This window comes from Aplysia californica, unplaced genomic scaffold, assembly GCF_000002075.1.
Source record: "Aplysia californica isolate F4 #8 unplaced genomic scaffold, AplCal3.0 scaffold01062, whole genome shotgun sequence".
Classification (NCBI taxonomy): domain Eukaryota; kingdom Metazoa; phylum Mollusca; class Gastropoda; order Aplysiida; family Aplysiidae; genus Aplysia; species Aplysia californica.
The window spans coordinates 136,182-151,632 of NW_004798332.1; the positions used below are offsets into that span (position 1 = coordinate 136,182).

Sequence of the window (15,451 nt, forward strand, 5' to 3'; positions counted from 1 at the left end):
TGATTCGGGACCAGAACGTAGGCGAGGTGCCGAAATAGGCTTATCGGGTGACATAAACCCGGCTCCCGCAGGATGATGGTTAAGACATGGGCTACTGATCCTGCGTGTCAGGGCCAACCCAGGCTCAAAGGAATACAACATCCCAGCTGAAAGATCAAGATGCACGATAAAAATTTCTCCCCACTTGGGAATCGAAGCCCCTAACTACTACACCACGGGTCCTAATGATTTAGGCACAGCATGTCCGATCAAAGCAAAAATTCTCATACCCTGAGAACATCAGTCTTTAGACACATTGAGACTACGCTGTTTTGAGTCCTTGACGACTGAACGGACAACAAATAATTCATAACAGCAAAGCAGTATGTCATATCAATCCCAAGCAGACTACAGTGTTGGGTCAATCACACTCTCAACATCTTATACAAACACAGAAAACTACGACACTGAAACAAACACCAAGAAAATAACAAGTTTCGGCACTTTGGAATAGTTCATGAACTGTTCAGTTCCAGTTCCAGTCTCATCTCTCACAGACAGGACACCACATTCCAACAAAAGACAGAAGAAAGAAGAAAACTTTTAGGGCAGTGGTTCTCAACCTAGTTGGAGTTACTGAACACCTCAAGTTTTCGTACATGCATTCACCCAACCCTATGATGGGGTAAACGGAATGGACACATAAATACACACAAGCAGTGTATGTACCAAAACCCTTGAGACTGACTCACCAAACCTTGGGGTGTGATCGAACCAGGGTAAGAAACACAGTTGAGGGACTGCCAGCCTGCTTTTCTTTTGACAACAGTACATCATGAGGGCATTTCGAAGTTGGAACCCGCCATCATAGTCACTTTTCAAAATGGCATATGGCAGTTTTACACAAAGCAGTCGGTGTGTGGTCTTACTAGGGGATGCAACAATTCAGAATTATGGGAAATTTGGGAGCAGGGCTCTTCGATCCTGGCGAGATGTGTGTTGGGATCCCATATCGGAGCAGAAAGATTGAGATCCTTGATAAAATCTCCCACACCTGGAATCAACTTTATGTCTTTTACCTCCAAGTCCCACCATACTAGAAGATGAAATTATAAATCTCATTGAAATTGGAAAAATGCAAAAGGCCACAATTTATTCCCATTAGAAAAGTAGAGATATTTTAAAAAATTGACACTGATTCTGTCCTTCTGCTTGCTTATGACTTTAAATTTGGATAGCCACATTCTCAGATCACCTTCATCATCATCATCCTCACATTAATGTCCTTCAATGGTGAAAAACAAAGACCCGCTGTCAAACATCAGGCACACAGGGACAATTATTCCTAAAAGGATAAGATATGAACCCCGAACTTCAATGCCTTGGTCAAGTTCATGAACCAGCAGAGCAACAGTCATCAACATGCAGGTGCAAACCCGTATTCCTTTTTGACAGAAGTGAAAGAATAAGTGTACAGAAAAGTGTCCACTAACATGAGACAACGAACTCCACACACAAACATACAAGATTTAACAAAAAGCCCTATTCCATTATAGTATAAATAAACAACAACGTCATGTCATTATACACAAAGCAGTTCTTAACATAAACCACTTGGAACAGAATTAAGAAAAAGGGCTGATAGCTTTATCAAATAAACTACCCTCAGCTGGTCGGCAGAATTTTCAGTCCTTTTCCAAATAACAGGCAGTTTTCAATAATGAAAAAAAACAACAAACAACAACAAAAACTAGTAATTGTCGACAAAGTAGAAACTACAACCACACAATCATCAACTGCTCGAGCCCAGTTTGGCGACTACGGCCGAGAAAAACTCGTCCGTCTCCAGTTTTTGCTGCGAGGTGACTGAGAAGAGCACTGCCCAGTCGCTGAGCTGCTTGTGGTAGACGGCCCTTTCTTGAGGGGACAACAGCGGCGAGTGCAGACAAACCTCCATCAGCTTTTTAATACTGGCTCGTGAGCTGGGGAACGGGGCCTGGAAGAAAGGAAGGAAGGGAATTTAGTTAAATTTTTGTAAAAGTTCAACAGCACTTGTAACATAAGGTCAAATAAGTGCCGAAGATTATACACAAAAGAGGAGGAGAGATTAGGACAAACCACACCAGAACACCCTCCAACCACCTGCAAAGAAGGAAGGAAATACGGAGTGAGACTACAAGAAAAGGGGGGGGGGGGAGGGGTAGATTAGAAAAATGTACGACTTGTATAATGAGCTTGATGATCATGGGTGAATGAAGGTCTTGCAGTACTTACACTGGGAAAGAACATGATAGAACGGAACCCATTACAGCTTGTCCCTCATGAAATTATCATAATTTTTTTTGTAAATGTTGAGCCTTTAGGTTTTAAGTACAGTTGAACTTGCTCTGACAGCCCCCTGTATAAAACAATCATCTGCACAAACTGCCACATTCCATTTCCCTCTCTTGTGTGTATGGGTTTTTTTGTTGTTGTTGTAAATGATTTATAGGCACTGTGTAAGATATCTACCTGTATAAAATGATGACTTTTCTCTTCCATAATGGGTGGTCATCTTAGATAGAATTATGACAATCGTAATCGGTTTTTAAAACATTATATAGATATGTGTATAGGGCACTTCTTTTCATATCGTGCAGGCAGTCAAGTTATCAGCAAAAAACCATGTTTTTGAGTTGGACACAAGCTATTATAGTCAAATGAAAGAAAGAGAGACAAAGAAACAGACACAGAGAAAAAACAAGATTAAATCACACATTTTACAAAGGTTTTAGTAGAGGTTTTACAGCGCTCGCAACTGCATACGGTCAATGAGCGCCAAGGGGTGGATGTCAATAGAGAAGTCCTTAAATTAAGTTAAAGGGAATCAGGCTTACTCTGCTTACCTCTCGAGCTTCAACAGCACAAAATCTGCTAAGACTATCAAGGCACCCCGGAAATAGCAGGTCACAAGAGTGTGACAAACATACAAATTGAAAAGAAGTAGAGGAAAATGACGATAGTAAGGATTAGGAAAGAAAAAGCAGCAGTTCCCAGTTGCAGTTCAGACACAGTTGTGAGCATGACATTGATGAATCAGCCCATTTACAATTCTACAGGGCATAAATTAAGAACATGCTAATGCCTCCCCTTTGGGAATGGCCTTAAGACACTTCAGTCAGTAGCATCGCCCCCGTGGGTGTAATCACACGATGATTACCTTAGAAGTATCAGGAACTCTCTTCAACTCCTGTGACAAGGCTTCCTGCTCCTGTTTCAGCATGGTTAGGCTCACATAAGGCTGAAAGTACTTGACGTCTACCGGCAATTCATCCCAATCAACGGGCACCCCTCCCGCATCCCGCGCCATCGAGCCACTGGGGCTCAGAGGGCCTGAGTCAATGTCCTCTGGAGAGCCTCGGTTGTCCATCCATAGGATCTGGGGCATTAAAATTTGGAGCATTGACAAAAACACAACAAAAAAATGAGAATGAAAAATTCTTGAACAGATCTTGCATAAAGTACACACGTACGCTGAGAATGATACCTTCAAAACTAAAATGAAAAAAAAAAAAGCTTTCTCACTGCAGCTCATGCCCTTAGAATGAGGAGTTTAAACCCATGATGCAGTTTTGAGAAAAAGGGGATTCAAAGATTCACAATCTAAAAGCTGAAATGTTTTTTTTACATTTCATTTGTTAATCATCAAAATAAAAAAAAAAAATTAAAAATACAGGTCTGTTTGCCTTAAGCCTTTAAAATACATTGTACAGGATATATGTGTCCCAACAAGGTGGAATCAGGCGCCTGTCAATTTTTGGGTTTGTGAAGTTATTGCTGCCATGTAAAGATTGTTCATTTGCCTATCTTTCAAAGGAAAAAATACCATATTGTTGTCATCGTAAAGCTTGTTCATTTGCGTATCTTTCAATGGACAAAATACCAATCTATTTCGAATAGAAGTTCATATTTGAGATTGAAGGAGGTGGGGGTAGCCTGGTTTCAGATGTAAAATTAGCAAGAAAATGGCTGCCAAAGTTTGGTGAATTCTATAGCTTGAGAGTCCTTTGGAACTGAAAATGTACACTGTTGTGCCTTTCTTCCATCTATTCTCTTTGAATTGGATGTTTAATTTAGTTTAGAGAACAAGAAAGGATTTTGTCGCACTTGCAACACAATAAAGTCATCTAAATGTCGACGATTAGAGATGTTACATTAAATTTGGAGGTTCTTACTCTCAAATAGCTGTTCAGTGTGGAAAGGGAAGCAAAAACAGATACTGTACCAAGCAAAAGAGTAGGGCCACTACTCACCTTTCGAGACTTCTGAGAGCTGGACAAGTAATCCGTAAAAGATCCCAGCAACTCCTTCTCAACTTGGAATCCTATAACGTTCGACTCCATCTTCCCTTCCAGTGGGCTTGTCGGGGTGTTGCTGTGAGCCATGGGCTCCGAAAGGCTGCGGATGGGACCTCTGTACCCACCGAACTCTAGTCTCGGTGACAGGGAAGTGGGTGTTGTGGTCGACGGAGGAGTGACCGAGCCAGGCTGTCCTGTGGCACCGACATGAGCACCCTTCAGGATATCTGGGGTGCCAGAGAGCACAGGGGACGTAGCAGCCGCCGGGACAGAGGACAACTGGGGACGATGAGAACCGCCGTCTTCTTCCCCATGAGCCCCACCGTCTTTGCGGGAAGAGCTTCCGGAACTTTCTGACTCAGGACCTTCTTCTGAGGAGACAGAAGTCCGGTTGGTCAGGAGGTGCTGGGAGATGGCGCGATGAATGTAGCCCAGAGTCTCGGTCAGAGCTTCCCGCTTGGCCTGCACATCCCAGAGAATTCCTTTAGAGAGACGGAGCAGGTTCCTGAAGCTGATCTGACCCCGCGTGGTTACGGACGGTGATGTTGCTGATGCTGTTCCCGTGCTAGAGGTGTTCGGTGATAGCGATAACAATGGCGGTGATAATGACGATGGAGAAGAGGATGCTGCAGTGGCAGACAGTTTGCTGCTATTCTCAGACACCGGGGAATTCCCTTTTATCACAGACAGAGGGTCACCGCCATGAAGGGAGCCAGGACTCCTGGGGGGCATGGCAGCAGCAGCAGCAGCTGACGTTGGTGAGGATGACAACGCTGAGGTAGATGAAGCTTTTGGCGCAGCATGTGGCGACAATGGTGAAGATGATAAGGGCGACGGGGGCGATCTGCTGCTCCCCTTTACAGCTTTCGTTGCCAATGGAGGCAGCAGCACAGAAGGGGGGTCAACTGACGACGACTTTGGGGCTGTGGGCGAAGAGAGAGAACCTAACTGGTGAGACCGATCTGAATCCTCCTTGTCCTTACTCCCAGACTTTGACAAGGAAGATGACGTTGTCTTCTCTCCAACTTTCTCACCTGAAGTGGCAACACCCTCTTGGCTATCACACTTTAACTTTGGGCGAGTCGAAGAGCTCGAATCAGATTTCTTCCCAGCCACACCGGGAGAAGCAGCACACGGAGCCGACTTCACGTCATCCTTCACCTCCCCACCAGCACCCGGACTAGAATCCCCACTCTTGGGAGAAGAAGACAACACAGACTTTTCTTTTGTTGCCCCACCCTCACTGCTGGTCAAACTGCCAGACTCCTTCCCAATGTCGGAAACCGCCCCACCTTCACTGCCCCCACTAGAGGCTTCTCCAGACAGCGGCCCGTTTGGCATCCCGTCGAGGCTGTCGTTGTCGGAGTGCGAGAGGTTCAGATCTTCCCGGAGGTAATCCAGCACTACCAGGTAGAAGTACGCTCGCACACAGTCCAACTCCCGACAACGCGGGCTTGCTGTAGAGATGTGACCATCCTCCTAGAGAGAGAGACAGAGAAAATAATACAACAAAAAAACACCAAAACGAACAAAAAGAAAATTGAAAAGAGAAGAGAGAAAAGACAAGAAAGCCACAAAATTAAAAAAAAGGGTAAAAGAAAACAAAACCCATTTTTTCGTGGAAGTTTTCCCAGAGAAAAAAAATGGAAGCTATTAAAACCCCCCAACCTTTATGGCTTTTTTCTCCCTAGAAAAAAGTATTATACAAATCTAAAGCTATAAAAACAGAAATGGTCTTTTGAAAGTAGAAAACACAACACATGGTCATATCAGCATCTGCGGTGAATAGGAAAGTTGCTACACCATCACACACAATTTGTGTGGGGAGAATTGTCATTGAGTATCTCGGTCTTTCTGATGGGACGTTATATCCCTCTCAGCCCAGATTGGTTCAGACAGGTTGGGTTGATGTCCGCCTCCAAAATGATCAAAATTGTGTCAAAGGGGCTCAAAAATACCTACATTAATAAAAATTTAAAAAAAGAAATCATGAGGTCTTTCCCTTGATTGTAATAGTTCTACACTCCCACTGACACTAGACAATTCAGAAAGCTAACTGCCTTAACCCAACTGTCAGGGCCCACCCGAGCTAAGCAGTGCAAGAATTACATTGAGACTTCCATAAATAAAATAGAAAAGCTCAAACCTTGACATCGGTCAGATATTTCTTGATAGTGTTGTGACCTTCGACCCCAGCCTGGTCCACATTGCCGTTGTTCTCCATCGCGATGAGGACGCGGGACGCGTTGAACTCTTGCTGCAGCTTCAGCATGTACTTGGGTCCTGGAGGTTTTTGAGTTTTGAGCAATGTTTAGTTTTAGTGAGCTTTATGACACTTGCAACACAGAAAGGTCATACAAGCGCCGAAGATATTAGAGGTGTTACAAAAGAATGACAAACACACGAAAAAAAGGAGGAGAGATCAGGACGATAGACATTTGATAAGGAAGAAGGATCAAACCACACCACAGCACCCACCAACCACCACCTTTGAGCAAAGAAAAGCACATTCATTGCTAGAACAATGATAATTCAGTGCAGAGAAACAGTAAGACAGACGGACAGAAACAAGAGAGGGAAAGAAAACAAGAACATACAAGAAGTGTCCTCTAACTACCACCTTCCCCTAGGCACCATACTAGATTTTACAAAAGAGAAAAAACCCCAAAAGAACCTGAAAGAGAACAAATGAACGTCTTCATAGATGAAAGGAGGAAACAAGTTGGTGCCCTATACAAAATGGTAATAGAATAGGTTGAAGCCCCCTTTCAACACTATCATCTAATTTGAGAGTTGGGACTTCCGCGTTTAACGTCCGTCCCCGAAAGGACTGAGATGCCCTATGCTCCCACTAGAGTTCTGCTTGAGTTAAGAGAAACACATCAACACGATTACAGTCATTTACAGCAGGGAAAAAAGCAAGACAGGAAGAAAAGACACAGGGAAAGAAAAAAAGTAGCAGTGAGAGGCAAAAGTAAAGTAGCAAAAACAGTCTAACCAGCTCTAACAGACACTTGTAAAAACGGCCATTTCCCATTTCCCCTCGCATTTTTAACATTATAATGACACTGTAAAACTGCATCTCCCCTCGATGCTTAACGGCAACAGAGGATGAAAAAGTAAAAGTAAGTAAAGAAATGACACTGCGTAAGACGCCCACTTGCCTTAGACAACCACTTTTCTCCTCAACAAAGAGTGGCAATCTTAGACAATTTCGATTGTACATTTAACGATCTCAACAGCTCGTTCTTTCTAGAATGAGTTACAGGAAAATTTCCAAGAACGCGGTCAAAGGCCCAAATGTCCGGAAGACGCGAGGATGCACATACCCTGAGGCAGCATGAGGCGACAGATGGCCTGCAGGAGCTTGAGGTGTCCACCCTGGTGCAGCGCGGCCAAGGAGTGCAGGAGGTGCAGCACGGCCGACGTGGTCTCCGCTGTCAGGAGAGACAGCAGGCACAGGGTCAGCTCCACACTCACCTGAACCAGAACCTGGGCGAAGAATAAATAATAATGATAATAATAATGATGAAAATGATAATGATGATGATGATAATAATAATCTTACTACTGATGGAGCTAAGGCCATATTTTGCGAACAGTATATTCTCAAAAACTACCGAATGAAAAAATATGAAACTTTGCCAGTACCCATAACTTGAAACGTAGTGTTGCACTATTGTATTTTCATTAAGATCAAATGTGTAAGAAGAAAGCCCAGTTTAAGTTAAATTCAGTCCTAGTGGAGCAATTGCCATCATTTGCTTCGACATTGTATATTCACTGCGCAGTGCCGACAGCGCCAAAGGGTATTTTGTGTTCAGTTGTACATAAAGTAGGTTTACGGGAATTCCCGATTTCGGTCTCACGCCTTTAGGGGGAGGAGGAGGAGGTGTAGGTGTAGATGGAGGAGGAGGAGAAATGAAGAAGAAGAAGAAGAAGAAGAAGAAGAAGAAGAAGAAGAAGAAGAAGAAGAATGATGAGGAGGAGAAGAAGGAGGAGGAGGAGGAGGAGGAGGAGAAGACAAAGAAGATGAAGAAGAAGAATGAGGAGGAGCAGGAGGAATTAGAGGAGGAGGAGGGGGAGAATAAGAAGAAAAAAAAGGAGAAGAAGAATCAAGTAGTAATACATGTTACAAAGTGGTGACTTTTTCGTTTGTTACCCTACCTTGAGAGAGACAGAGAGGATAGAAAGAGAGAGAGAGGGAGAGAGAGAGAGAGAGGGGGGGGGGGGAGGCCAGAAAGCACTAACAGAGGGAGGGTGGTGAGAGTGACAGGGAGGGTGTCGTCGAAAGCGCAAAGAGTAGTCTAGCCTACCGTAGGCCTACTTAATGTATCGAGATAAATCGAGATCAAGAAGAACCATGAAATGAAAGTAGAATCTAGATCTGTGATATTTCGATAACCTATTGAATATTGAAAGTGGATTTTTCTTGCTGAGCATTATAGATTCTAAGATAGAGATCTAGGCTAGATCTATGTGAATCTTAGATCGAGATCAAGAATGATGAAAGTATTGAACGTGGATTTTTTCCTGCTCTGAATAGATCTAGAGTCTAGAACTAGGCTGTCGGTGAATCTAGATCGAGATCAAGAATCATGAAAGTATTCTTGAAAGTGGATTTTTCCTACTGTGAATAGATCTAGAAATCTAGGCCATCTGTGACGCCTGTTGGTTATTAAAAATTTGAATTTCTAAACTTAGAACTATCTATGGGCCAAGGCTCCTTCTTTCAATTATTGGCCTAGATCTACACGTCTTTATAATCCTTCGAGATCTAGGCTAGATCTAGAATCTAGATTAGGTTCTTCCAGGAAGCAACAATTGGCATGTAGGCCTAACTCTTTTTTAAAAAAATGATTGAGCTGGAACTTTAGGAGAAAATGCTACGCCTTCGAAGAGGGAGAAGAAGTCTTACCCCTAGAGGTTGTCAAGAGGAGGTGCTACATGGATAAATTCAAGGTAAAATATTTGTGTTTTGTTTCTTTCCTGTTTTCAGTCTATTTCCTCTTCTTAACTTTCCTGATAACTCTTCATTATTATTCCGTTCGTAGAACGGGTACTTTTATTTCTAGTATTAATAATATCAATAGTGATGATAATGATCACAGCAATAACAATGATAACAATAATAATAATAATAATAATAAAAATAGTACTGATAATATTAACAATAACAACAACAAAAATAATATTAAACGGAATTTACATAGCAGTCTTTCTCATAAGTATAAGCTTTGAGCCCTTCACATTGATCATAATATGATTACTGAGAGTGCACCTCACACATACACAAGAAAACCCCCCATTACAATGTAGACAAGAAAACCGGTTCAACCAGATAAGGAAGAACTTTCTTAGCCATGCATTAATTATATAGGAAAATATAAATGATTTAGTTTAAATTATCATTTATTAACATTATTATGATTATGGCACTTGCAACACAGGACAAGGGTTAACATTATTATGGCACTTGCAACACGAATAGGTCATAAGTGCCCAAGTTTTGGGGTGTTACTAGTTGAGCCAAAAACTAAAAATTCGACAAAAATTGCCAATCCTGTGGAAAAATGCCAATTTCTTGACTTTCATTATTTTGACGAGCGTCTGATTTCACCACCTTGCCTCACATATATATGTTTGATAGGAAAGAAAGAGCAAACAACAACTAAGGCCCCACTAACCAACTGCTACACATTTTATTGTATGCCACTTTTGTAAACTTTCTTCCTGTCACAGAAAACACTTTGGAAAGCGGCATGCAAAGCCATTCATATTGTTGACCAAGTGACAACAAAAACAAAAACATTGCTGTCACAAGCAAAGTGAGCAATTCCACTGAACTGCCCATTGCACGTCGAGTTAAAAAAAAACCCAACAACAGTAGAGTAACTCATTTTTATTTAAGTATTAGTATTACGGTGCTATCGGCACAATTTAGTCTCAACTGTTTTTTCTTGCTTTTTTAGTTAGTTTTAGTAGAGGTTTTACTGCGCTCACAACTGCATAAGGTAATAAGAGCACCAGAAGATTAGAGGTGTTACGAGAGAGTCATCATCCAGTGCCAGATCTGCGACAGACATCGGCGATCATGGTTTTCCATTCATGCCTTTGCTCGGATGCTCTAAAAAAAGCTCCGTTTCCCTGATCTTTCCCTGTTACCCATTTGTTTAGGTTCCCTAAGTATGTTGTTCTGGGCCTACCCCTGCCTCGCTTGCCCTCAATTTTGCCAGTGAGAGCTAGATGTTCAAGACCCTTATGCCTATTCAGGGGTCCCAAAAACAGCATTTGTCGCTTCCTGATTGTTTTTAACATTGAGCGTCCCACGTGGGCTTCATCAAGCACTACCTCATTTGATTTCTTTTCCTTCCACGATACTCTTAGCAGTCTCCTAAGAAACCACATTTCTGTTGCTTATATTTTATTTTCACTGTCTTTAGTGATTGTCCAGCATTCACAGCCATATAGAAGGGTTGACCAAACATAGCATTTCAGAACTTTCATTTTGGTGTTCATTGAGATGTTTCTATTTTTCAGGATTGGGCTATTTTATTGAAACTAGCCTTAACCATTGTAGTTCTCCTTTTTATTTCTGAGGAACATTTGGCATCAGATGTTATCATATATCCTAGATATTTAAACTGTTGGACTTGTTTGATCTTTTCACCTTTACTAATGAGACTACAACTAGGGTTTGCTGCTTTTTTGGATATTACCATGCATTCTGTTTTCTTTACATTCAACAATAATCCTTTACGTTCACTTTCTGTTACAACAGTATCTAGAAGTAATTGAAGGTCCTTTTCGGAGCCTGCTATTAAAACTGTCATCTGCATACCTGATGTCATTAATATTTTCTCCTTTTACTTTGAGGCCTGGACATTCTTCTATGAGAGAGTAACAAACATAAAAAAGAAGAAGGGGAGATAAGGACGATAGATGTTTGATAAGAAAGAAGAAGCAAACCACACCAGAGCACCGGCCAACCACCAACATTTTTTCTAGCGACAGTGTTGATATCAGTATCAGACACTGGTGTCAGTTGGATCCTTACCGTAGGTGTGTCAGGAGCCCCCTGCTGAGGAGGAGCCATTTGCACGATGGCCATGTACGTCGCGTTCAGCTCCTGCAGCAAGCGCGCTATATCCAGGCCGCGGTACCACGCACGTAGCACGTGGTGAGGGAAGCTGTGCTCACCGATCAAGTGGGCCTCCCACGGGACCACCGGGTCCCTCTCTGACTTGTCCAGGAGGAACTCTGGGGGGATGGACAGAGAGAAATAGTTTGTGTCATTGCATAAAGGGAAGGGTTTTTAAAAAATAGTTTAGTTTCCAGTAAGAGTTTTCTTTTTGTTGGTGCACCCCATTGAGAAAGAGAATCTGGTCCGTTTGCTTCTTTTTTTTTTAAAAAAAGCGAAACAGAGGTTTTACGGCCTTCACAACTGCATAAGAGCGCCAGAGGTGTTACAAGAGAGTAACAAACATAAAAAAGAAGGAGGGGAGATAACCCACGTCCGTTTGGCTTGAAAGAGTATGATCCTTTTTGGCCAAAAGGTTATGAACCGCTATGGCAAATGGCTTAGGAAAGAGAGTCAGGAGTCTGAATGCGGATAATGGATCAGTGAGAATTATCCAGCTATCTGGATGGATGATCTGGATTCTGGCCACCACTACTTCACAAACGTCATAGAAAAACAAAACAAAACTCCAACAAAACTGCTGGCTTATTTACCAGGAGGGCCGACTTTTCCTGTGGCCGGCTCTTTCTTTTCCTTGAGGAAGAAATGGTCGGAGGTGCTGGACTTCTGGGTCAAGGTCAGCTCCGGACAAAGGGAGGCCAGCTGTTGGACCAGGAGCTCGTGGGTACACAACAAGGGAAGTAATACCTGCAATTTTAGAAAAGAAAAAAAAAGTTGTCAGAGTTACTTCCCTTAACACTTTCACTACCGCTTGTCCTGCTCATCAAACAGCAAAATTACACTCACGGGCCTGGCAGTAAAGGAGTTTAGGAAACAAAAATTTCGAGAAGCAGCGATGACAATCTTTCTTTTTAAACTGTTAGTTTACTTTTCGAAACAGCACTTGCAACACAATAAGGTCATATAAAAGGCTAAGATTAGATGTGTTACAAACAAACAAAACAAAAAAGAGGGGAGATATGTTTAACAAGAAACAGGCATGCCGGCACGCACATACACACTCACAGTGACAAGGTAAAAAGAAATCATTTACAGAGCATCTTTCCCCGTAACCTCCTCTCTTTCTCATTCACCCCTCCAACTCTCTTACACACACAAGAGAGTAACAAACACAAAAAAGAAGGAGGGGAGATAGAGAAGATATATTTTTTATAGGAAAGAAGGAGCAAACCACAGCAGAACACCCGCCAACCATCCACAGATTAGAGGTGTTACAAGAGAGTAACAAACACAAAATAATAATAATAATAATAATAAAAATAATAATAATAATAGACAGCATTTGTATAGCGTAAAAAAGGAGGAGAGGTCAGGACAATAAAAAAACCAAACCCCAAACAAACAACCCCCCCCCAAAAAAAAACAACAAACAACAACAACAAACCCAGCAACAACAACCACCAAGCATCACCTTGAGCGTCTCGTGCTCCGCGATGAAGGCGTGGGCCTCGCTCCAGTCGCCCGAGGCCAGGTACTGGGAGAAGAGGCGGAAGGCGTAGAGCATGCCCTGCGGGTGCTGCTCATTGGCTATCAGGGTCATGTGACAGGCCGTCTTGAGGGAGGCGTGGTCCTGGCGCCGGGTCAGCACCATGCCCGCCTCCTGCACCTGACGCATGGCCAGGTAGCTGGGGGTGGGAATTAATTATAATATTATTATGTAAGTAGTTTTTTCTTTTACGCTCCCCATCGGCACAAGATTGAGATCATTGAGGAGGACTGTTGCTTGAGAAATTATATTACTGACTCTAATGCCGCCTAAATCTGCAACCGTTTTACACACACACACACACACACACACACACACACACACACACACACACACACACACACACACACACCACACACACATACAAACACACCACCACCAATGACAACAAATCCCCCCCCCCCCCCAACACCAAATCTGACCAGAATGCAAAGAAATACTCCCTCCAACCCACCCCCCACCTGAACGGTTTTGATTTAATGAAAAATTTAAAGACACCTGCAACACAAGTAGGCCATATAAGTACCAAAGATTAGTAGCGTCACAGGAGAGAAGCAAACACAAAAAAGATGGAAGAAAAATGAGGACGGTAGAGGTATGATAAAGGAGAAGGGTCAAACTACATCAAAGCACTCGCCTATCTCCCACTGATAGATGTTTGATAGGAAAGAGGAGAGATAAAGATAGTAGATCTTTGATAGGAAAGAGGAGATAAAGATGATATATTATGTCCGATAGGAAAGAAGAGAGACAAGGACGATAGATATTTGATCGGGAAGAGGGGAGATAAAGGTGATAGATGCTCGACAGGAAAATTAGGACCACACAGAACCAGTGTACCCATCAACCATCCAGTCCTTGAACCCAGCCAAAAGTAATTTTTTGAGTAAGGTTTTACGACTCTCGCAACTGCATAAGGTCATATGAGCGCCAAGGGGTGGATGTTAACAGAGAAGTCCAAGCGTGGTATCAGGCTTACTCTGCTTACCTCTCTAGCCTCAAAAGCACAAAGTCTGCTTCGACTATCAAGGCACCCCGGAAAAAGCAGTTCACAAGGTTAGAGAGTGACAAGCATACAAAAGAAGTAGAGGAAAAATCACGATAGGATGAGGAAAGAAAAAGCAGCAGTTCCTCCTAGGTTGTTCCGGCACAGTATGAGCATGACATAGATAAATCAGCCCATTTACAATTCTACTGTGCATAAGAACATGTTAATATGCCCCCTCCCCATTTTTTAAAGTGAGAGTTTTACGGCACATGCAAAACAATATTTATGAATAAGGTCATATTATAAGTGCTGAAGATTAGAGGTGTCACAAGAGAGTAACAAACATAAAAAAGGAGGAGAGATCAGGGCAACAGATGATTGATAGGAAAGAAGGAGCGAACCACACCAGAGCACCTGTCAACCACCTATATGACCCCTTTGGGAATGGTCTCAAGACACTTCCCCAAAAGTAGAGCAGCAGCGGGACTCACCATTTGGCGGCCTGCTCGATCTGGCCGTCCTTCATGAGCACCTGGCCCCACTCCATGTACAGGTCCTCCAGCACCGGGTCCATGGGGGACAGGCGCACCTTGGCCAGGGACACGGCCTCTCTGACGTCACACAGGGGTCAAGATGAACAAAAAAGATGGAGGGGGGAGGGGATGGTGTTTGCGTTTGAATGAAGAGATAGAAGCCCATCGACACAATAATGTGGGTGAAAACGTTTGAGTTTGAGTAAAGAGAAGCACATAGACACCATGACGGTCATGATATACATGAAGTTTAAGTTTAATTTAAGTAAGAGTTTTATGGCACTAGCAGCAGAATTAGTTCATATAAATAATTAAATTACGAAAATGTAGCGGTGTTACAAGAGTAATAAACACAAAAAAGAAGGAGGATAGACAGATAAGGACGACATATGTCTGACAAGAAAGAAGAAGCTAACCACACCAGAACCCCCACCAGCCACACACAAGTTTGGGTAAAGAATAGTTTTAGTTTAGTTTTAGTAAGGTTAAAGAGAGGGCCATTGACACACTGATGGCCATTATATAGTGTAGGGTAGAAACAAATCAGACACAATAGTGGGAACGAAAAGAATTATGACCTAAAAGTGGGACAAAAATTGAGGGGTTTAAAAAATAATGTAGGTGTTTTACACCACCCATCGACATAATTCAGATCATTTAGAAGGCAGGCGAGCTTCGACTCTGTCAGTGAGGGCCAATACGGGCTGAGGGGGTTACAACACCCAAGCTGACAGAACCAAGATACAGGATGGATAAATAAAAATTCTCTCCACAATGGAATTGAACTCTTTAGCGTGCTACAGATACCGGTTTGATGCCTGTTTGAATGGTTAGAAAGTGGAAAGAAGACAGGAGAGAAAGCGAGAGCGAGACAAGAGAGACAGAAATAAAAATAAAGCGGAAAAGAGAGAGAGAGAGAGAGAGAGA

General features: G+C 42.7%; 1 protein-coding gene across 1 annotated transcript; it reads right to left on the reverse strand.

Annotated features, from left to right (window-relative positions):
* On the reverse strand, nucleotides 1-14,602 carry LOC101862229 (the record flags this gene model as incomplete). Its single annotated transcript, XM_005111467.3, is given in 9 exon segments — nucleotides 1-1,975; nucleotides 3,179-3,397; nucleotides 4,272-5,795; nucleotides 6,463-6,599; nucleotides 7,646-7,808; nucleotides 11,374-11,576; nucleotides 12,051-12,204; nucleotides 12,929-13,142; nucleotides 14,483-14,602. Coding segments are annotated over 9 exon segments (2,938 nt in total), but the record flags the coding sequence as incomplete, so codon positions are not given.
* Nucleotides 14,603-15,451: the final 849 nt, after the last annotated feature.